Raw genomic sequence first — 22,141 nt, 5'->3', positions numbered from 1 at the left:
TGTAATACAGACATGATATAACCCATGCCCAGTATGTTCCATCCCTGTAATAGACATGATATAACCCATGTTTAGTATGTTCCTTCCCTGTAATACAGACATGATATAACCCATGCCAAGTATTATCCTTCCCTGTAATACAGACATGATATAACACATGCCCAGTATGTTCCTTCCCTGTAATACAGACATGATATAACACATGCCCAGTATGTTACTTTCCTGTATTACAGACATGATACAACACATGCCCAGTATGTTCCTTCCCTGTAATACAGACATGAAATAACCCATGCCCAGTATGTTGCTACCCTGTAATACAGACAAGATATAACCCATGTCGAGTATATTCCTTCCCTGTAATACAGACATGATATAACCCATCCCCAGTATGTTCCTTCCCTGTAATAGACATGATATAACCCATGCCCAGTATGTTCCTTCCCTGTAATACAGACATGATAATCCATGCCCAGTATGTTCCTTCCCTGTAATAGACATGATATAACCCATGCCAAGTATGTTCCTTCCCTGTAATAGACATGATATAACCCATGTCTAGTATGTTCCTTCCCTGTAATATGGACTTGAGATATAACCCATGTCCAGTATGTTCCTTCCCTGTAATACAGACAAGATATAACCCATGTCCAGTATGTTCCTTCCCCTGTAATACAGACAAGATATAACACAGGCCCAGTATGTTCCTTCCCTGTAATACAGACATGATATAACCCATGCCCAGTATGTTCCTTCCCTGTAATACAGACATGATATAACCCATGTCCAGTATGTTCCTTCCCTGTAATACAGACATGATATAACCCATGCCCAGTATGTTCCTTCCCTGTAATACAGACATGATATAACCCATGTCCAGTATGTTCCTTCCCTGTAATACAGACAAGATATAACCCATGCCCAGTATGTTCCTTCCCTGTAATACAGACATGATATAACCAATGCCCAGTATGTTCCTTCCCTGTAATACAGACATGATATAACCCATGCCCAGTATGTTCCTTCCCTGTAACAGACATGATATAACCCATGTCCAGTATGTTCCTTCCCTGTAATACAGACAAGATATAACCCATGTCCAGTATGTTCCTTCTCTGTAATACAGACAAGATATAACCCATGTCCAGTATGATCCTTCCCTGTAATACAGACAAGATATAACCCATGCCCAGTATGTTCCTTCCATGTAATACAGACATGATACAACACATGCCCAGTATGTTCCTTCCCTGTTATACAGACATGATATAACCCATGCCCAGTATGTTCCTTCCCTGTAATACAGACATGATATAACCCATGCCCAGTATGTTCCTTCCTGTATTACAGACATGATATAACCCATGCCCAGTCCTTTCCTGTCCCTGATAATACAGAGTATGTTCCTTCCATGATATAGACCAACCCATGCCCAGTATGTTCCTTCCCTGTAATACAGACATGATATAACCCATGCCCAGTATGTTCCTTCCTGTAATACAGACATGATATAATCCATGCCCAGTATGTTCCTTCCCTGTATTGATATAACACATGCCCAGTATGTTCCTTCCCTGCATTACAGACATGATATAACACATGCCCAGTATGTTCCTTCCCTGTAATACAGACATGATATAACCCATGCCCAGTATGTTCCTTTCCTGTATTACAGACATGATATAACCCATGTCCAGAATGTTCCTTCCCTGTAATACAGACATGATATAACCCATGCCCAGTATGTTCCTTCCCTGTAATAGACATGATATAACCCATGTTTAGTATGTTCCTTCCCTGTAATACAGACAAAATATAACCCATGCCCAGTATGTTCCTTCCCTGAAATACAGACATGATATAACCCATGTCTAGTATGTTCCTTCCCTGTATTACAGACATGATACAACACATGCCCAGTATGTTCCTTCCCTGTAATACAGACATGATATAACCCATGCCCAGTATGTTCCTACCCTGTAATACAGACATGATATAACCCATGCCCAGTATGTTCCTTCCCTGTAATACAGACATGATATAATCCATGCCCAGTATGTTCCTTCCCGGTATTACAGACAAGAGCTAACCCATGCCCAGTATGTTCCTTCCCTGCATTACAGACATGATATAACACATGCCCAGTATGTTCCTTCCCTGTAATACAGACATGATATAACCCATGCCCAGTATGTTCCTTTCCTGTATTACAGACATGATATAACCCATGTCCAGTATGTTCCTTCCCTGTAATACAGACAAGATATAACCCATGTCCAGTATGTTCCTTCCCTGTAATACAGACAAGATATAACCCATGTCCAGTATGTTCCTTTCCTGTAATACAGACATGATATAACTCATGCCAAGAATGTTCCTTCCCTGTATTACAGACATGATATAACCCATGCCAAGTATGTTCCTTCCCTGTATTACAGACATGATATAACCCATGTCCAGTATGTTCCTTCTCTGTAATACAGACATGATATAACCCATGCCCAGTATGTTCCTTCCCTGTAATACAGACATGATATAACCCATGCCCAGTATGTTCCTTCTCTGTTATACAGACATGATATAACCCATGCCCAGTATGTTCCTTCCCTGTAATACAGACATGATATAACACATGCCAAGTATGTTCCTTCCCTGTAATACAGACAAGATATAACCCCTGCCCAGTATGTTCCTTCCCTGTAATACAGACATGATATAACCCATGTCTAGTATGTTCCTTACCTGTAATACAGACAAGATATAACCCATGCCCAGTATGTTCCTTCCCTGTAATACAGACATGATATAACCCATGCCCAGTATGTTCCTTCCCTGTAATACAGACATGATATAACCCATGTCTAGTATGTTCCTACCCTGTAATACAGACATGATATAACCCATGCCCAGTATGTTCCTTCCCTGTAATACAGACAAGATATAACCCATGCCCAGTATGTTCCTTCCCTGTATTACAGAGAAGATATAACCCATGCCCAGTATGTTCCTTCCCTGTAATACAGACATGATATAACCCATGCCCAGTATGTTCCTTCCCTGTAATACAGACATGATATAACCCATGCCCAGTATGTTCCTTCCCTGTATTACAGACATGATATAACCCATGTCTAGTATGTTCCTTCCCTGTAATACAGACAAGATATAACCCATGCTCAGTATGTTCCTTCCCTGTAATAGACATGATATAACCCATGTCTAGTATGTTCCTTCCCTGTAATACAGACAAGATATAACCCATGTCCAGTATGTTCCTTTCCTGTAATAGACAAGATATAACCCATGTCCAGGATGTTCCTTCCCTGTAATACAGACATGATATAACCCATGCCCAGTATGTTCCTTCCCTGTAATACAGACAAGATATAACCCATGCCCAGTATGTTCCTTCCCTGTAATACAGACATGATATAACCCATGTCCAGTATGTTCCTTCCCTGTAATACAGACATGATATAACCCATGCCCAGTATTTTCTTTCCCTGTAATAGACATGATATAACCCATGCCCAGTATGTTCCTTCCCTGTTTTACAGACATGATATAACCCATGTCCAGTATGTTCCTTCCCTGTAATACAGACATGATATAGCCCATGCCCAGTATCTTCCTTCCCTGTATTACAGACATGATATAACACATGCCCAGTATGTTCCTTCCCTGTAATACAGACATGATATAACACATGTCCAGAATGTTCCTTCCCTGTAATACAGACATGATATAACACATCCCCAGTAGGTTCCTTCCCTTTAATACAGACATGATATAACCCATGCCAAGTGTGTTCCTTCCCTGTAATACAGACATGATATAACCCATGCCCAGTATGTTCCTTCCCTGTAATACAGACATGATATAACACATGCCCAGTATGTTCCTTCCCTGTTATACAGACAAGATATAACCCATGCCCAGTATGTTCCTTCCCTGTAATACAGACATGATATAACCCATGCCCAGTATGTTCCTTCCCTGTTTTACAGACATGATATAACCAATGCCCAGTATGTTCCTTTCCCTGTAATACAGACAAGATATAACCCATGTCTAGTATGTTCCTTCCCTGTAATACAGACATGATATAACACATGCCCAGTATGTTCCTTCCCTGTAATACAGACATGATATAACCCATGTCCAGTATGTTCCTTTCCTGTAATACAGACATGATATAACCCATGTCTAGTATGTTCCTTCCCTGTAATACAGACATGATATAACACATGCCCAGTATGTTCCTTCCCTGTATTACAGACATGATATAACCCATGCCCAGTATATTCCTTCCCTGTAATACAGACATGATATAACCCATGTCCAGTATGTTCCTTCCCTGTAATACAGACATGATATAACACATGCCCAGTATGTTCCTTCCCTGTAATACAGACAAGATGTAACCCATGCCCAGTATGTTCCTTCCCTGTAATACAGACATGATATAACACATGCCCAGTATGTTCCTTCCCTGTAATACAGACATGATATAACCCATGCCCAGTATGTTCCTTTCCTGTAATACAGACAAGATATAACCCATGTCCAGTATGTTCCTTCCCTGTAATACAGACATGATATAACACATGCCCAGTATGTTCCTTCCCTGTAATACAGACATGATATAACCCATGCCCAGTATGTTCCTTCCCTGTAATACAGACATGATATAACCCATGCCCAGTATGTTCCTTCCCTGTTTTACAGACATGATATAACCAATGCCCAGTATGTTCCTTTCCTGTAATACAGACAAGATATAATACACGCCAAGTATGTTCCTACCCTGTAATACAGACATGATATAACTCATGCCCAGTATGTTCCTTCCCTATATTACAGACATGATATAACCCATGCCCAGTATGTTCCTTCCCTGTATTACAGACATGATATAACCCATGCCCAGTATGTTCCTTCCCTGTTTTACAGACATGATATAACCAATGCCCAGTATGTTCCTTCCCTGTAATAGAGACATGATATAACACATGCCCAGTATGTTCCTTCCCTGTATTACAGACATGATATAACCCATGTCCAGTATGTTCCTTCCCTGTAATACAGACAAGATATAACCCATCCCCAGTATGTTCCTTCCCTGTAATAGACATGATATAACCCATGTCTAGTATGTTCCTTCCCTGTAATACAGACAAGATATAACCCATGTCCAGTATGTTCCTTTCCTGTAATAGACAAGATATAACCCATGCCCAGTATGTTCCTTCCCTGTAATACAGACATGATATAACCCATGCCCAGTATGTTCCTTCCCTGTAATACAGACAAGATATAACCCATGCCCAGTATGTTCCTTCCCTGTAATACAGACATGATATAACCCATGCCCAGTATGTTCCTTCCCTGTAATACAAACATGATATAACCCATGCCCAGTATGTTCCTTCCCTGTAATAGACATGATATAACCCATGCCCAGTATGTTCCTCCCTGTTTTACAGACATGATATAACCCATGTCCAGTATGTTCCTTCCTTGTTATACAGACATGATATAGCCCATGCCCAGTATGTTCCTTCCCTGTATTACAGACATGATATAACACATGCCCAGTATGTTCCTTCCCTGTAATACAGACATGATATAACACATGCCCAGTATGTTCCTTCCCTGTAATACAGACATGATATAACCCATGCCCAGTATGTTCCTTCCCTGTAATACAGACATGATATAACCCATGCCCAGTATGTTCCTTCCCTGTTTTACAGACATGATATAACCAATGCCCAGTATGTTCCTTTCCTGTAATACAGACATGATATAATACACGACAAGTATGTTCCTTCCCTGATACCGCCAACACAGGTACCATGGGTTTCTGAGACTGGTTGTTCAGAGTTGTTTTGTAAAATATATATTCCTTGGAATATATTTCCTTAGCATTCAGTTAACCCGGATATGTAATCAACAGTCTTCACCGAAAATTTCAAAGATAGGCAAAAAGTCTTAATCCCTGTGCCACTGGCCATATCTAAAAAAAATTATGCAGACATCTTAAAGGCACAAGATCACACCACACTTCACCAAAAATAACAAATGCATTTCTCTCAAAAATACTAACTATCAGCCCTTAGTGAAGCTTCAATATAATTTATTAATTTTTTTTATATATTTTGATTACAATAATAAATTATAAAGTTCAAATGAATTAGTGCAATGTTGCGTTAAATCGACTCTCGTGCCCTCTACCGGCCAAACGTTATTTCAAGCTAACACCATAGAGTTATGTCCCTTGGAGCGCTCTTTACCAATATCCTATGCACAACTTGTGATTGAAACCAGTTTGGCAAACACAGACAACACCGTATGCAATGGTTTTCGATGTAAGGAGCAATTGTTTACATTCCATAAGTGGCACGTGTTCACTGTTTGGAAGCTGTTTGCCTTGAAGATTCAATTATCGACTTCAGGCTAGTTGTTAGGGATAATAAGTCTTTTATTGCATCAATAGGAAGCTAAAGTGAGTGCATATGCCCTATTATAAATAATATAGGCCAAAATATTGTCGAAAATGTGTGACATTGTGCCTTTAACCAATTGGGTGTCATCACTGCAGGGAACAAGTATGGGAAGTTTCAGTTTCAGAATGTATTGGTGTCTGGGGAGAAACAGACATATGAGTTCAAAATTGAAAGCAGAATAATGAAAATAATGTGATTACTGAGTTCTGCCACTTGTGTGACAATATGAGTGGTCATAGTATGTGTGAGGAATGTAAACTATAGAACTCAAACTTGATTTACAAATGGACTTCAGTATATTTTACATCACAGGAGTTATATGGGAGCATGCCCAGTGTGTAATTATTGAAGTCACAGATATACATGTATAAGTCAATAACAGTAAGTTATGTATTACAAGGCGAACATCAGACCTTCACTCGTATTACTTATGTGGGTAATGAAATAAGGGCCTTTAGGTGATGAGTGAATGCCTTATCCACTATGCTATTCCAATATCAATCACAACAATAATCACCCTACACTACTCAAAAAATATTCAAAATTGAAAAACACAAAGCAGCTGATTGGTTAGCAAGCCAAACCTAATGGAAACACTTGCAAGGCATTTCATATAGAATGAATGAATGCCATAACAAAGATACAAATGATGAATGAATGAATGAATGAATGAATGAATGAATGAATGGGGACATACTTACCACAATATACATCCCCAGCAAGCCTGCAGACATCGCAGAGCTGAATTGTTCCATCTGCAAAGTAACAGGATATGTCGGTAGTTACACACAGATGAGATGACAAAGAGGAAATCCGCCTCACTATTCAGCATCACCATTCAGCTGCACCTTCACTAACCACAGCTTTGAATGACGCAACATCTTCACTAACTACACCTTTCCATGCAGCAACATCTTCACTAACTACACCTCTCCATGCAGCAACATCTTCACTAACTACACCTCTCCATGCAGCAACATCTTCACTAACTACACCTCTCCATGCAGCAACATCTTCACTAACTACACCTCTCCATGCAGCAACATCATCTTCACTCAACTACACCTCTCCATGCAGCAACATCTTCACTAACTACACCTCTCCATGCAGCAACATCTTCACTAACTACACCTCTCCATGCAGCAACATCTTCACTAACTACACCTCTCCATGCAGCAACATCTTCACTAACTACACCTCTCCATGCAGCAACATCTTCACTAACTACACCTCTCCATGCAGCAACATCTTCACTAACTACACCTCTCCATGCAGCAACATCTTCACTAACTACACCTCTCCATGCAGCAACATCTTCACTAACTACACCTCTCCATGCAGCAACATCTTCACTAACTACACCTCTCCATGCAGCAACATCTTCACTAACTACACCTCTCCATGCAGCAACATCTTCACTAACTACACCTCTCCATGCAGCAACATCTTCACTAACTACACCTCTCCATGCAGCAACATCTTCACTAACTAAACCTTTCCATGCAGCAACATCTTCACTAACTAAACCTCTCCATGCAGCAACATATTCACTACACAGGACCTTCAGCAGCACCTTTTCTCACTGCGCAGGAGCTCTAACTGCATCTTCTTGAAGAATATCAAACCTTGTTTCAAGCCTACTTTTAATGCAGAAGATGAGTTGTTTCTCTGGTAATGAAAATGCTGTATCTAGTGAGATGGCGTCTCAAAAATGACTACCATGGCAGAGGATCTGTCCTACCAGAAAATGAAAATAACCTCACACTGACAAAATTGAAAATATTAACTATAGGTTGTATATTCTTAATACTAATCCTATCTCATATGGTGCACTTTCTCTTCTACTTTTGACAGTGGAGTGGAAACAACCTGGAATGAAGTGATCATTAGAAGCTCCCGCAGAGCATGCGGCCTGCCCTGGTTCATTATGTGTCTCACCAGTTGTAGTTTTCCTATTGTCTTGGAACATGGTTGGTTGGGCATGAATTAATCAAGTGAGACAGGATAACTATTATAGATATGCCATTTATGGTTAAGATTTTCAATTTTTCAATCTCATCAATTTTTTTTATCATCCTCTGAGCATCGGTCGTAAGTGCACATGTGATGGGTGGCTTTATGAAAACCTCTCAGAGATACTTAACACAAACTCCCAGGAAGTGGGCAGTCATGAGTTAACGTACAAATCATGATGATAAGAAACATTATTCTACCATGGCTACGTGAAATGCTCGAATTTGATTGGTCAATCAATAAATTCAGACGGTATCAATTTTGGATTGACAATACATCTGATTTCACGGCGCTTCACTGCGCAAGTATACATCACTGCCACACTACTTCAGCTTGGCCACCAACATGGCTAATATCAACAAAACCGACGTGATGGAAATGCTGATAAAACATTTATTAAAATTTGACAAAATACAATTATACGATTTCTCCTCCACAATTATTAGGGAACCTCACTATCATAATTATTACCTTTCTATTATAAAAATATTCAAACTCAATTACAATACACAGCCCCAAACATAAACAAACAGTATCTAACATATAAATCAGAAAACCTTGTAAAAATACATCCCTATCTATCCCTATTTGTGCAGCAAAATGTTCGTAAACATTTTCCTACCTGGTAATGGTATACAGTGGACTCTGTATAATCCGACACTCACTGGGACCAGGAAAAAATGTCGGATTATACAAAGTGTCGGATAATTCAATGTCTCCTTGTTTGAATACTTTTCAAACAGCACCATACATTGTAACTGACTTATATCATGAAATTAATGCATAATAGTTATTTTCTTGGTAAATAAAGGGAAAAACACAAATTTACTGTATTTACATGTACATGTATGTATCATTGGATTTATCATCTTCAGTACAATATACATACATGTACTACAACCACAATCATAATCACACTTTCATGAAAAAGCCCATTCATCCTATGCTTGGCAAAAAATACCTAGGTCCTCGCATTGGCCACTCAGCTTGTAACAGGATGTTAAAAACAAAGGTATGGCTATTTTAGTCCAATATGGGGAGGCGTTCTCACACTGCTAATTACCTCCCAATGTTTAAAGATGACAAGTGCTGGGACCAAAGAGATTGCCAGTAACAAGATGTTAATCTGTCAAATGGCCATTGACAAGTTGATTGGCTATTTTAGTCCAATATGGGGAGAAGATGTCAGATTGTATAGCCTGATAGTGTCATTGGGACCAGAAAATGGTGTCGGAAATCAATGAAACAGATGTCTCGCTGGATAATTCAATGTTTAAATGATGATAATATCGAATTCGAAAGTCAGTCAAATATTTTTTCCACCTTCGCCAAAACACTTCGTCCACCATTTCAAATGTAAACACTGGCTCATGGCCCGCCATTTCAAACTGTTGCATTGAATAAATTGTCTACTTCCAAGAAAATAAGTAGGTCAGGACGATTCCACTATAGTGTGGCCATACGATAAATCAATATATGACCCTGAGGATACTATGTAGGGTCGACCATCAGGGGTGGTGATTGTAACAGTGGCAGACGATATCCTTGCAGAAGCGTGGTGGCAATGAAGTGGTCATCCAGTATAGTCCAATTGTGGGCATAAACACCAAGTCTTCCACCTACAGGCAAGTCTGAGATTGTCATGACTGGGAGCAGAATGATTGTATCAAAAAGTCATTGCTTGGATGGATCAGCTGAACTCGCTCTATCCCTCCCCTCCGTGGTCTTGCCAAATGTAACAGACCTCTACCTGGTGGAGGATGATCTGGGTTGATGCTCGGAACACGATTTGTAACCTCAAAAAAGGAATCATGCAGGTCAGGGTTAGTCAGTGTGTACAGTGTGTTAGTCACTGTGAGCCCTGCACCTTCAGAAACTGCAGTTTAAGAAGTTCTACCGAGACTGTGCCTCCCATTCAAATTCAATGACATATCACAGATGACTTCATTAAAGAGATATGGACTTGACCGATGCGGTCTGAATAGTTCCAACTTGTCGTGTCCCAGATGAATGATTCAAAGGACCTTCTTGTTCAATGGCCATCTCACAACCCAGGAAGTGTGTAATCTTATCTTGAATATAATGGAATTGATCGTGTATGAGTGCTGATGTGTGCTTGATCGTGTATAGAAGCATGAGCCACTGACATCGCTGTGGGGGAAAGGATGGGATTAATAGCAAGTACTGACTGAGTTTGGTTTTTACGCCGCTTTTAGCAATATTCCAGCAACATCACGGCGGGGAACACCAGAAATGGGCTTCACACATTGTACCCATGTGGGGATTCGAACCCGGGTCTTCGGCGTGACGAGCCAACGCTTTAACCATTAGGCTACCCCACCGCCCCTAATAGCAAGTAACGTCCTACAGATCACTGATCCAGATGATTCAAGTCACGATCCTCAACCAGCATGGGGAGGCAATGTGATGGTAGCAGCAAACCAATGGACATAAGTGCTTTCCAAGGAGAATTTCACCGTTGATGTCCATCCAAGACTCTGTTGAGTGCCTTGAAACCTGCATCTAGGAAAGCTGATTGTTGATCAATAATGGTCAAGGAGGTAATTTGATCATGGTCATTTTCCGATCTTTGGCGAAAAAGAAACAGTACAAATCAGCCAAAGAGATGCTCCTTGACAGTCTCAGTTTCTACACTACCCATTTCAGCATAGACACTGTGTTGATACTCTCAATACTAGTATTACTACTCTAGAGATATCATTTACAAGAGGTGATGGCAACTCCAAAAGCTGTTGAGTTGGTGGAGAAAACTTGGAGATGGAACACAGGAGCATCTCCGAGCATTAGTCTGATTGCCTGAGCGATCTTTTGAAAGTGCAACAAGCCTGTAAGGATCTGTTGAAGAGGGATCAATGAATGAGAGACATGCATCAAAACTCGTACATCCTGTAGAGGTTCTTGATTCTTTGAAGAAAGTCCTCCTTGGGGTATATATTGGCATAAAATGTCCATTTAAAAATTCTACGATAGTTGTAACCATATTTTCAATAAAATATTTACAAAACAAAAAACTAGTTTTTGTCTTGTGAGACCACCCCTACAGGACACCTCAGAGCCCCTACAGCCAAGAGCAGGTAACTCTCGCCGTCTACCTCGTACCTCACTTTTCATGCTGAACGTATCAGACAGAAAGAGGGGATGTGGGTGGCTGTACCCCAAGGAGGTCTTTCTTCAAAGAATCAAGAACCTCTACAGGTTTGTACGATTCTTTTTTAGAAGAAGTCCTCCTTGGGGTACATATAAGCATAAGACAGACTCCCAAAGATAACTAAGACGGGAGTGGTCATTCTGTCTGGCAACAACTAAACTCGTGGTGGAGTGAACTCTACAACCGATACGGAAATAGAAAAAACACACTTACCTAGTCAGCTGACTGCTGATGTCAATCAGGCGGGGGCATGGCTAGGGCAGGGAATAGGGGGCCTAGGCCTATATTCTGATTGGCTGAAAACAGCCTCGACATAAACCCCACCCTCCCAACCATTATAATGGAAATGAATGAATGGGAATATGCCACAATGAAACCCCGCCTTAATTACCCGAACCAGCTAACTGTGGCGAGAGGTAAAAGGGGGTAGGTAAGCGTAAACAATGCTAGAAAGTCCATACAATAGGCAATACAATCACCAAGAGTGCCATCACCACTAAACTGAAGGGAGGACGATAAAACCCGACACCTTTATGTGCAAAATTGACGTAACTCGAAAGCTCATTCAGCTAGAGAGTGACATCTGCCCACTGTGGAGAACTGACTGGCCAATCCAAGCATGCTCACGTGAATGTTTGTCCAGTTGGTAATGACGGATGAACGTACTCGGTCGGCTCCATATAGCCGCGGAGCAGATCTCCTCAATGGGCAGTGCCGCTGCGTAAGCCGTAGAAGTAGCCACTTCCCTAACTGAATGAGCCTTTAAACCGTCAGGAGGAGTTAAACCCTTATGGATATAGCTCATACAAATGGTCTGCTTGTTCGCCGGAAGGCCAGCCTTACCACTGCCATAACAGCAGAACAGCTGTTTATCCTCACGGATTGAAGCTGTTCGTTTGAGATAAGCCTTAAGTGTCTTATGGACATCTAAGACGTGAGCACGTTGAAGAGTGGTACCGGACGATGGAGGCTGAGTGAAAGCTGGAAGCTCAATAGGTGCCGTTACATGAAAGGCGCCTGCGATCTTAGGATGGTAAGAATCTGGCAACCTAATGCTGACCCCATCCTTATGGAAAACGGTTAGCTCAGGATCGGCTGACATTGCATGAATGTCGTTACCGCCACAAGAAAGGCTGCCTTCCACGTTAACAGCTGGAGGGAGAGAGCCGACAGATTAAAAAAGCAAGGACTGGACATCCAATCAAAAACGATTGGCAAGTCCCATGGGGGACTAGTCCACCGGACAGTCGGACGAATTCTGTCCACGCCTGCTAAGAAACGCTGCACCAGAGGGTGTTGTCCTAATATGACACCGTCGGCAGGTGTGTGGAATGCAGAGATTGCCGTGGAGTAGCCTTGAACGGTAGACGCGGCTACCTTGATCCCTCTATTTCCACACCAACACACATAGCAGGCCCATCTATCCTCATACTGAATGTTTGTACTCTCCGCGAAGCCAGAATTGTGTCTGCGACTGGTGCAGGAATGGAGGCAATTCCTGACAGTGGCCAAACTACCCATTGAATCCTGGGATTCGGGTGGGGCTCTCCGTTCTGGGATAGTAGGTCCGGTCGAAAGGGTAACAGTACAGGGCCCCGTTTCACAAAGCTCTCGTAGGCCTAAGATCTCGTATCTTTTCTCATAGCATTCGTACCTCCAATGTTACAGCATAGCAGGTACCAATGAGAAATCATCCACCACCCAGTCCACATCCACCAGCTGCCTCTGCAGAGCCGAGAGATACGCTGAGTGGATAACTACCTTAAGCGACTGAACGGCTCTTCGAATGACCGGTACGCCGATTTCAGTGCTTGGGCATTAGCGGCGATTGGCGGCAGTCAGCAACCCTGTTAGGTGAAGCTAACGAGTGCCCTGAAGACCCACCCAGGGCGACTGATGCAATCATCTACGACTGGTGGGCTGTAGAGCCCTTCCTCCCCCATTAGGTACCACCTATCGAGCTCAGGGAGATCGAAACGGGAACGAGTACCAAGAAAGAGGGGGTTGACCACTTCTGCAAGCAGAGATTGGAGTATGTGGAGACGTGTCTGGGGCGCCCGAGATGGAGCAAACGCCTCACCATGGTGGCGAAACTCAGCAGGGTCGGGGTCATCTGACTGGAAGACCACCTGCGACAGGACTGAAGCTATCACGCTCCCGACACTGACGCAGGGATGAGCTGAGCAAGAAGTTAGTCTCTCCCGACCCCTCCCTACCCTACTCCTCCTCCATGGCTTCCTCATCACGATCCTCCAGAAGCAAACTCTCTGTTTCCAGAGAAAGTTCTGAAGGGTCGGAAGAGTGAGCCAAGGAGAGTGAAAGAGGATAAATAAGGGCCGAGGTGCCCAGCTCGACCGACCCCTGGCTCGAAACCGAGAGGGGTGGGAAGTGCCTGCCAAGACAGGGTTACCAGCAGCGTCGGTACCTGCGGTGGACCCATGACTGTGGTACCGACCAGACATCAGGACAGTACCGGTGGGGACGGGCCCAGGCTGAGAGCCGGCCCCAGAGCCTAGGCTCGAGCTGAACACATTGTCCAAGGAGAGGCCGCCCCCGAGCCAGAACTCGGGTTAGGCGCACCCCCGGAGGCATGTCCCACACCGGAGCCCAGGCTCGGGTTGGGAGGACCCCCGACAGATGCACCGGCGTTATCACTAGACCCCAGGCAGACGCGGATATCGTTACGGAAACCGGACATCGCGTCCGAGACTAACGACCTCACCGATGACATCTGTTGCTGCAACAAATCTGATATTACATCCAAGCATAAAGGTGCAGTGGGGGTAGAATGTGTAGCAGGCAGAGCCTTAGAAGTTGTCACAACCTTGATTGTCAGAGCTGCGTCGGCCAAGCAACGTAGGCACACTTCATGCCTATCCTGTGGCGGCAAAGTAATTTTGCACGACACAGGGTCTAAACTGCAACAAACAGAACCATACCAGTGTTACTAGTGGGGACTGAGCAGCAGTCAAAAAACATATATGAATACACAAGAAAAAGTAACACATAAATATAACGCACAGGCTGTATTTAAATGCTACAGTTACAGTTAAATACTACAGCCAGTTAAATACTAAACATACAATGCAAAACAGAAACGAGGCTTAGCCAAACCCTGCATATACACACAAAAAGAGTAAAGTTGAGAGTGATACGAAACGAACACGCAATCAAATTTACCCAACCATGACTTACCACAAATTTACTGAAAAAGATAGAATTTAGGCAAGCCTGCCAAATAAAATGCAGGCATAATATATGAACTCCGAACTACAAGCTCTTTACCAAGCGCATGTAGAAAAGAAGCCACAACCGGGTGGTACGCCATCCTGCCTGCCACATGGCTAGGATCAGCAAACCCACGGCAAAGTTACAACAAAAAAGATGAATGAGAAAATCAACCTATGAACTTCATCTAAAGCCCGTGCGTAAAGAAAAGAACCATACATACAGATTGAGTTTCTTTTTCAGTCATCGTCACATAAAAAACGGACACCACTCACGTTTTTCCGATGGAACAACAGCAGGAAAAGTGAGCTACGAGGTAGATGGCGAGAGTTACCTGCTCTTGGCTGTAGGCGGCGCTGAGGCGTCCTGTAGGGGTGGTCTCACAAGACAAAAACGAGTTTTTTGTTTTGTAAATACATGTATTTTATTGAAAATATGGTTACAACTGTCGTAGAATTTTTAAATGGACATTTTATGCCTATATGTACCCCAAGGAGGACTTCTTCTGAAAAAGAACGCTGAAGTCACCTTAGGCAGGAACACTGGCTGTGAAGGGATCGATGATCCTGGGGTGCAAGGCTTTAGGATAGGATGATACAGGCGGGAGCTGCAATGTAGACTGGATCGGAAGTGCCAATAACAAAGTCGAAAAGGTATTTTGAGGAAACAGAGGCTGTGAGTGTGTATCAACAACAGATGAAGCAGCTGTACAATGCATTAGAGAGCCAGGGAGGTGATACAGAAGCAGAGGAGATAATGTAACATATGTTATATTTGGGATTTCTCTCTCTCAGTAAAGTACAGTTTCTAGTACTTTTGTTGGGTTGAGTCCCATCCTGGATTCTGACCCACACCCTCAGAGTCAGGCACCTAATTGCCAGCACACAAAGTCATCTGCCTAACCCACTCAGAAACTGCAGCTTCCATCAAAATGGAAGTAGGACAACTGGTAGTCTAGACCACAGACTTTGTGTAACCCACTGATAAATGTAGATTGGCACGGCTCCCACGGCCGAAAGCTATGAATTTTAACACCATATTAAAGATACTAATTACTGTTGCATTTTGCTCTTATAATGATAACAAGTATACAGACTAGTGAGACTACACAGTATCAAGTATGACTGTGCACTGCAAGAAAATGAAACTCAATATAGGGTCATGCCTTTCAAAATAGAAAGGCATTGCAATAAGATATTTTTTTGAGGTAGAATAAACTATGAATAACCAGTTGATTTAACACTTTTAACCACTTATGTAATATATGTCTTATTATAACCTTTTGAATAATTTCAATGCATATTCAACAGGCAATGGCTGAGGCAAATGATTCTGTAAACTATTCTTGACTTGACAATTTCTATCTGTTCACAAATATTTTTTCAGAATAGTAGGCTTGAAATGGAAGGATGGAAATTAGACTTTTACAGCACTACATCTATATAACAACACAAACTGCACTACACCTACATACAACAACACTTTCACTATCTGCACTACACCTACATACAACAACACTTTCACTATCTGCACTACACCTACATACAACAACACTTTCACTATCTGCACTACACCTACATACAACAACACTTTCACTATCTGCACTACACCTACATACAACACCACTTTCACTATCTGCACTACACCTACATTACATACAACAACACTTTCACTATCTGCACTACACCTACATACAACACCACTTTCACTATCTGCACTACACCTACATACAACAACACTTTCACTATCTGCACTACACCTACATACAACAACACTTTCACTATCTGCACTACACTTACATACAACAACACTTTCATCTGCACTACACCTACATACAACAACACTTTCACTATCTGCACTACACCTACATACAACAACACTTTCACTATCTGCACTACACCTACATACATACACCTACATACAACACCACTTTCACTATCTGCACTACACCTACATACAACAACACTTTCACTATCTGCACTACACCTACATACAACAACACTTTCACTATCTGCACTACACCTACATACAACAACACTTTCACTATCTGCACTACACCTACATACAACAACACTTTCACTACTCATCTGCACTACACCACATACAACAACACCTACATACAACAACACTTTCACTATCTGCACTACACCTACATACAACACCACTTTCACTATCTGCACTACACTAACATACAACAACACTTTCACTATCTGCACTACACCTACATGCAACACCTACATACAACACCACTTTCACTATCTGCACTACACCGACATACAACAGCACTTTCACTATCTGCACTACACCTACATACAACAACACTTTCACTATCTGCACTACACCTACATACAACACCACTTTCACTATCTGCACTACACCTTCATACAACAACACTTTCACTATCTGCACTACACCTACATACAACACCACTTTCACTATCTGCACTACACCATACAACAACACTTTCACTATCTGCACTACACCTACATACAACACCACTTTCACTATCTGCACTACACCTACATACAACAACACTTTCACTATCTGCAACACTACTTTACATCTGCACTACACCTACATACAACAACACTATCTGCACTACACCTACATACAACAACACTTTCACTATCTGCACTACACCTACATACAACAACACTTTCACACTGCACTACACCTACATACAACAACACTTTCACTGCATCTGCACTACACCTACATACAACACCACTTTACAACAACGCTTTCGCCTATCTGCACTACACTTACATACAACACTTTCACTATCTGCACTACACCTACATACAACACCACTTTCACTATCTGCACTACACCTACATACAACACCACTTTCACTATCTGCACTACACCTACATACAACAACACTTTCACTATCTGCACTACACCTATATACAACAACACTTTCACTATCTGCACTACACTTATATACAACAACACTTTCACTATCTGCACTACACCTACATACAACACCACTTTCACAAACTGCACTACAACTACATACAACAACACTTTCACTATCTGAACTACACCTACATTCAACAACACTTTCACTATCTGCACTACACCTATATACAACAACACTTTCACTATCTGAACTACACCGACATACAACATAAACAAGTTTTGGTAATAAGATCTGATCTTTTCATACTTTTAGCTATGCCTTTATGATGAGTGAAAAGAAATGACAGATGACTCACATTTTTTACTGTTTTGCCAAAGGCTGCGACGTTATTCAGGCGTCTGTCCAGGAAGGTCCAAGTATCTGTGTAATCCTCAGACCGATCTTGGATCATGAAGATCTCTGTGGCCTTGTACACTGCTGCCAGGGATGCCCGTTTTGTGTACCAATTAAACTACAGTGTCAGACAGGAGAAATGGTGTCAGGTAAACTACAGTGTCAGACAGGACAAATGGTGTCAGGTGAACTACAGTGTCAGACAGGACAAATGGTGTCAGGTGAACTACAGTGTCAGACAGGACAAATGGTGTCAGGTGAACTACAGTGTCAGACAGGAGGCATGGTGTCAGGTAAACTACAGTGTCAGACAGGACAAATGGTGTCAGGTGAACTACAGTGTCAGACAGGAGGCATGGTGTCAGGTGAACTACAGTGTCAGACAGGAGAAATGGTGTCAGGTAAACTACAGTGTCAGACAGGAGGCATGGTGTCAGGTGAACTACAGTGTCAGACAGGAGAAATGGTGTCAGGTGAACTACAGTGTCAGACAGGAGGCAAGGTGTCAGGTGAACTACAGTGTCAGACAGGACAAATGTCGTCAGGTGAACTACAGTGTCAGGACAAATGGTGTCAGGTGAACTACAGTGTCAGGACAAATGGTGTCAGGTGAACTACATAGTGTCAGACAGTGTCAGACAGGAGGCATGGTGTCAGGTGAACTACAGTGTCAGACAGGAGACATGGTGTCAGGTGAACTACAGTGTCAGACAGGAGGCATGGTGTCAGGTGAACTACAGTGTCAGACAGGACAAATGTCGTCAGGTGAACTACAGTGTCAGGACAAATGGTGTCAGGTGAACTACAGTGTCAGGACAAATGGTGTCAGGTGAACTACAGTGTCAGACAGGAGACATGGTGTCAGGTGAACTACAGTGTCAGACAGGAGAAATGGTGCCAGGTGAACTACAGTGTCAGAGAGGACAAATGGTGTCAGGTGAACTACAGTGTCAGACAGGAGACATGATGTCAGGTGAACTACAGTGTCAGACAGGAGACATGGTGTCAGGTGAACTACAGTGTCAGACAGGAGGCAAGGTGTCAGGTGAACTACAGTGTCAAAGAGCTTGGGCATGTAGGTTCAGCCTGCAGCCTTCTATGTAAGATGGCAGTCTAGGTACTAACACTAAAACAGTCCGTAAACAGGACATTCTGACCACCCGTTATCTCTCATGGATTACCTTTCACAAAAAGCATGTGATGGTGAAGAAAGAGTAAGAGTTAGAAACAAACAATAGTCCTTACATCTGTTGACCTATCTCCAACATGATACCAAATGTCATCGGTGAGAGTGGCTAGGTTAGACCAGGACTCCTTTGCATTCTGGGGTAGAGCTTGAATAGCCAGAGCCTACAGCAGGAATACATATGTAATCAACGATGAACAGCTGCCATTGTAGTTTGACTCTGGTTATAGATCCCTCATAGCACATATATCATGCAATGCAAACATGGAAAATGCTAATGAGAGAGATGGAAGAAAATGTATAAGAATAAATAAAATAAAAAGTTGACTAAAGGTTAATAGAAGAAAATACACTCAATAATCTCACAATTCAGGATGTTATTTTGGAAACATAAGATAAATATCATATCACCTTCACCTGAAACACATTAGACATGAGTTTTTCTGGAAGTGGCAAAATACAACTGCATATGGCAAGGTCAGCTGTTACCAAAATGACATAATACAACTTATATGTTGATATCCTACAAATCTTGAGAATTTCTGGAAAAGGTAGTTACTGGCATACCACCAATTTTAAAGCAATGCAAACCAAGTTCTTTGAAAGGACCTTTGCAAAACTTAGGGTATACTGGTAAACAATAATAAAGAATCAATAATGTGGCCTTGTTAACTGGAGGAATGTGTGGCTCGAGGCTGTTACCTGCGGCCAGTGTTCCATGTAGGGGATGAGCATCCGAAGCCTGATCTGGACAGCCCTTGCAATGAAAGGTCTTGTTTGAGGTTTCCTGTGTAAGAAAACATTTCTCAGTATGATATTTTTCAGACAACGTCCTATAAATTTTATTACATGTTTAACAGATCCACTAACTGTAAAAATAGGCTAAAGTTGAAAGAAATAGGTTGAAAGAACTTCTGTTGTTCTGCTCCATGAATAAGCTTACAACTTGTTTCCCTCTCATGGATCAAAGGCAGGTGAAGTATTTCATAAAACTAAAATTCTTTTACGTAAAACATACTGCCAAAGCACTGAAATTCAACTTGATATACAGGCAGTATATGCAAAGCACAGAGCAATAAGGGACTCTAGAATTTGTGTGGTCAAAACACACAGGTGTAAAAACAGACATGTACTGAAATGAAATAGCAAATGAAACATACTTCAAGTGTCATTAAATTTTGAAATGGATGAAAAACTGTCAAAAACATAACGTTCAAAATGGCTTCTAAGGTTTATTTGAAAATGATGATTTTGGCAAACAAACAGGCTATAACACAAGGTCACATGACTTTTAGGTGAACTAAAAATGAATAAACATATATAAGTCTGAGATTATACTACTTTTGCTTCATACTGACGCTATATATTTTCTTTGATCAAACTATTCACATGTAAAATTATATTTTCATTTTGACCACAGACCCAACATTTGACAAAGTCTGGATGGACATTATATTGCACAGGCCAAACTGTTTAGGGTTTTCTCCTGCGTTGTGTGCATGTGGTTGGATCAAAACAATTCCACTTGATTAAATGAGTTATTTCTATCCTTAATAGTGAAACCTGTGAATATCCAGATTAGAACTGGTCTTCAGCAGCCCATGCTTGGTGTAAGAGGCAACTAATGGGATTGAGTAGTCAGAATCACTGACTTGGTTCACACATGTCATTGTATCTCAATTGAGTAGATCAATACTCATGCTGTTGATCACTGGGTTGACTGGTCCATGAGCGATTAGTTAAAGACCCCCACCATATAGATGGAATATTGCTGAATGTGTTGTTAAACAACAAACAAACAAACGTTATTGGTGAAATAGTGAATTCATACGACCAACATGTGTGATGGTAAACTCCCTCTCTCTCCATTTCTGACATACTTCACTGATATTGATACAGATAAAAAAAAATACTTGTGATGATCGATTAGTTGAACTTTCTAAAGAATGATGGTATTGATAAACCATCAATGCAGAGCTCTAGATAAGCTTTTTCCAATCTAGGTATTTTAACCATGGTTTCTGTTATAAATGGTTACTACCTATCTTCAGTGGGCACTCAAACTTTCCGATATCCACCCTTTTATTGCAAATATGGGTATTTTCTATATCTGTAATTCAAAAAATGTTTAAAAAGATAAATAAAGGCAATTGTTTGTACTTTAGACACTAACATGGTCCTTTTTTAAGGAACAAACTTATTTTTGCCGACTGACAATAAGTGCAGCATAGTCTCATTTCATCAGTGTTTTTATTGAAAGATAACCATGGAAACTTAATTTTCCATGAATCCTGAGGGTTTTGTTTCTTTCGAAAGTCTATTGCAATCATGTTTCTTTGGCGGTGCGTGAACAGTAAGCATATCTGTCAATATTCAATCGATAGCAACCTCCGATTCAAAACAATTTCCAATAAATTCATCAATAATTTCTTTTGCAATGACAATTTTCAAAAGCTCGATTTCGAACAGTGACAAATGCCGAAATCTAACTTTTAGATGATGCTTTAGAAGATGAATGCAGACACGATTTTCAAGAGACCATCTCTGTTGATAAACAATATGTGGCTACACTTTCTAACAAGGCAAGCAATTTCATTTGATGATATTTTCAGAAGAACTAATCAAAATGAGTGTTACAACCATAACTAGCTGCGTTTGCATGATTGTTTCTTTCTGTGGTTCATAAAGTGTACAGTCACATAGTGGAATACAATCGATAATCTACCCAACCCACTAGTAACATTTGACGGTTAGCTACTTTCTGTTACGCATTTGTTTTT

General features: G+C 41.4%; 1 protein-coding gene across 2 annotated transcripts in view; it reads right to left on the bottom strand.

Annotated features, from left to right (window-relative positions):
• The window catches only part of LOC124262121 (ubiquinone biosynthesis protein COQ9, mitochondrial-like), a 74,936-nt gene that overhangs the window by 11,634 nt on the left and 41,161 nt on the right, over positions 1–22,141 (bottom strand). For both annotated transcript variants that reach the window (XM_046696597.1, XM_046696606.1), the window contains exons 5-8: positions 20,064–20,148; positions 19,421–19,525; positions 18,138–18,293; positions 7,211–7,264 (exon numbers count right to left, since the gene is read on the bottom strand). In XM_046696597.1, coding sequence (XP_046552553.1) covers positions 7,211–7,264; positions 18,138–18,293; positions 19,421–19,525; positions 20,064–20,148 — 400 coding nt within the window. The remainder of the gene's footprint in view (positions 1–7,210; positions 7,265–18,137; positions 18,294–19,420; positions 19,526–20,063; positions 20,149–22,141) is intronic.

Source organism: Haliotis rubra, unplaced genomic scaffold (assembly GCF_003918875.1).
Source record: "Haliotis rubra isolate DU_JTF1 unplaced genomic scaffold, ASM391887v1 Scf12, whole genome shotgun sequence".
Classification (NCBI taxonomy): Eukaryota; Metazoa; Mollusca; class Gastropoda; order Lepetellida; family Haliotidae; genus Haliotis; species Haliotis rubra.
Note: the sequence above shows the minus strand (reverse complement) of the source record. Positions and strands in the feature narration are given on the sequence as shown.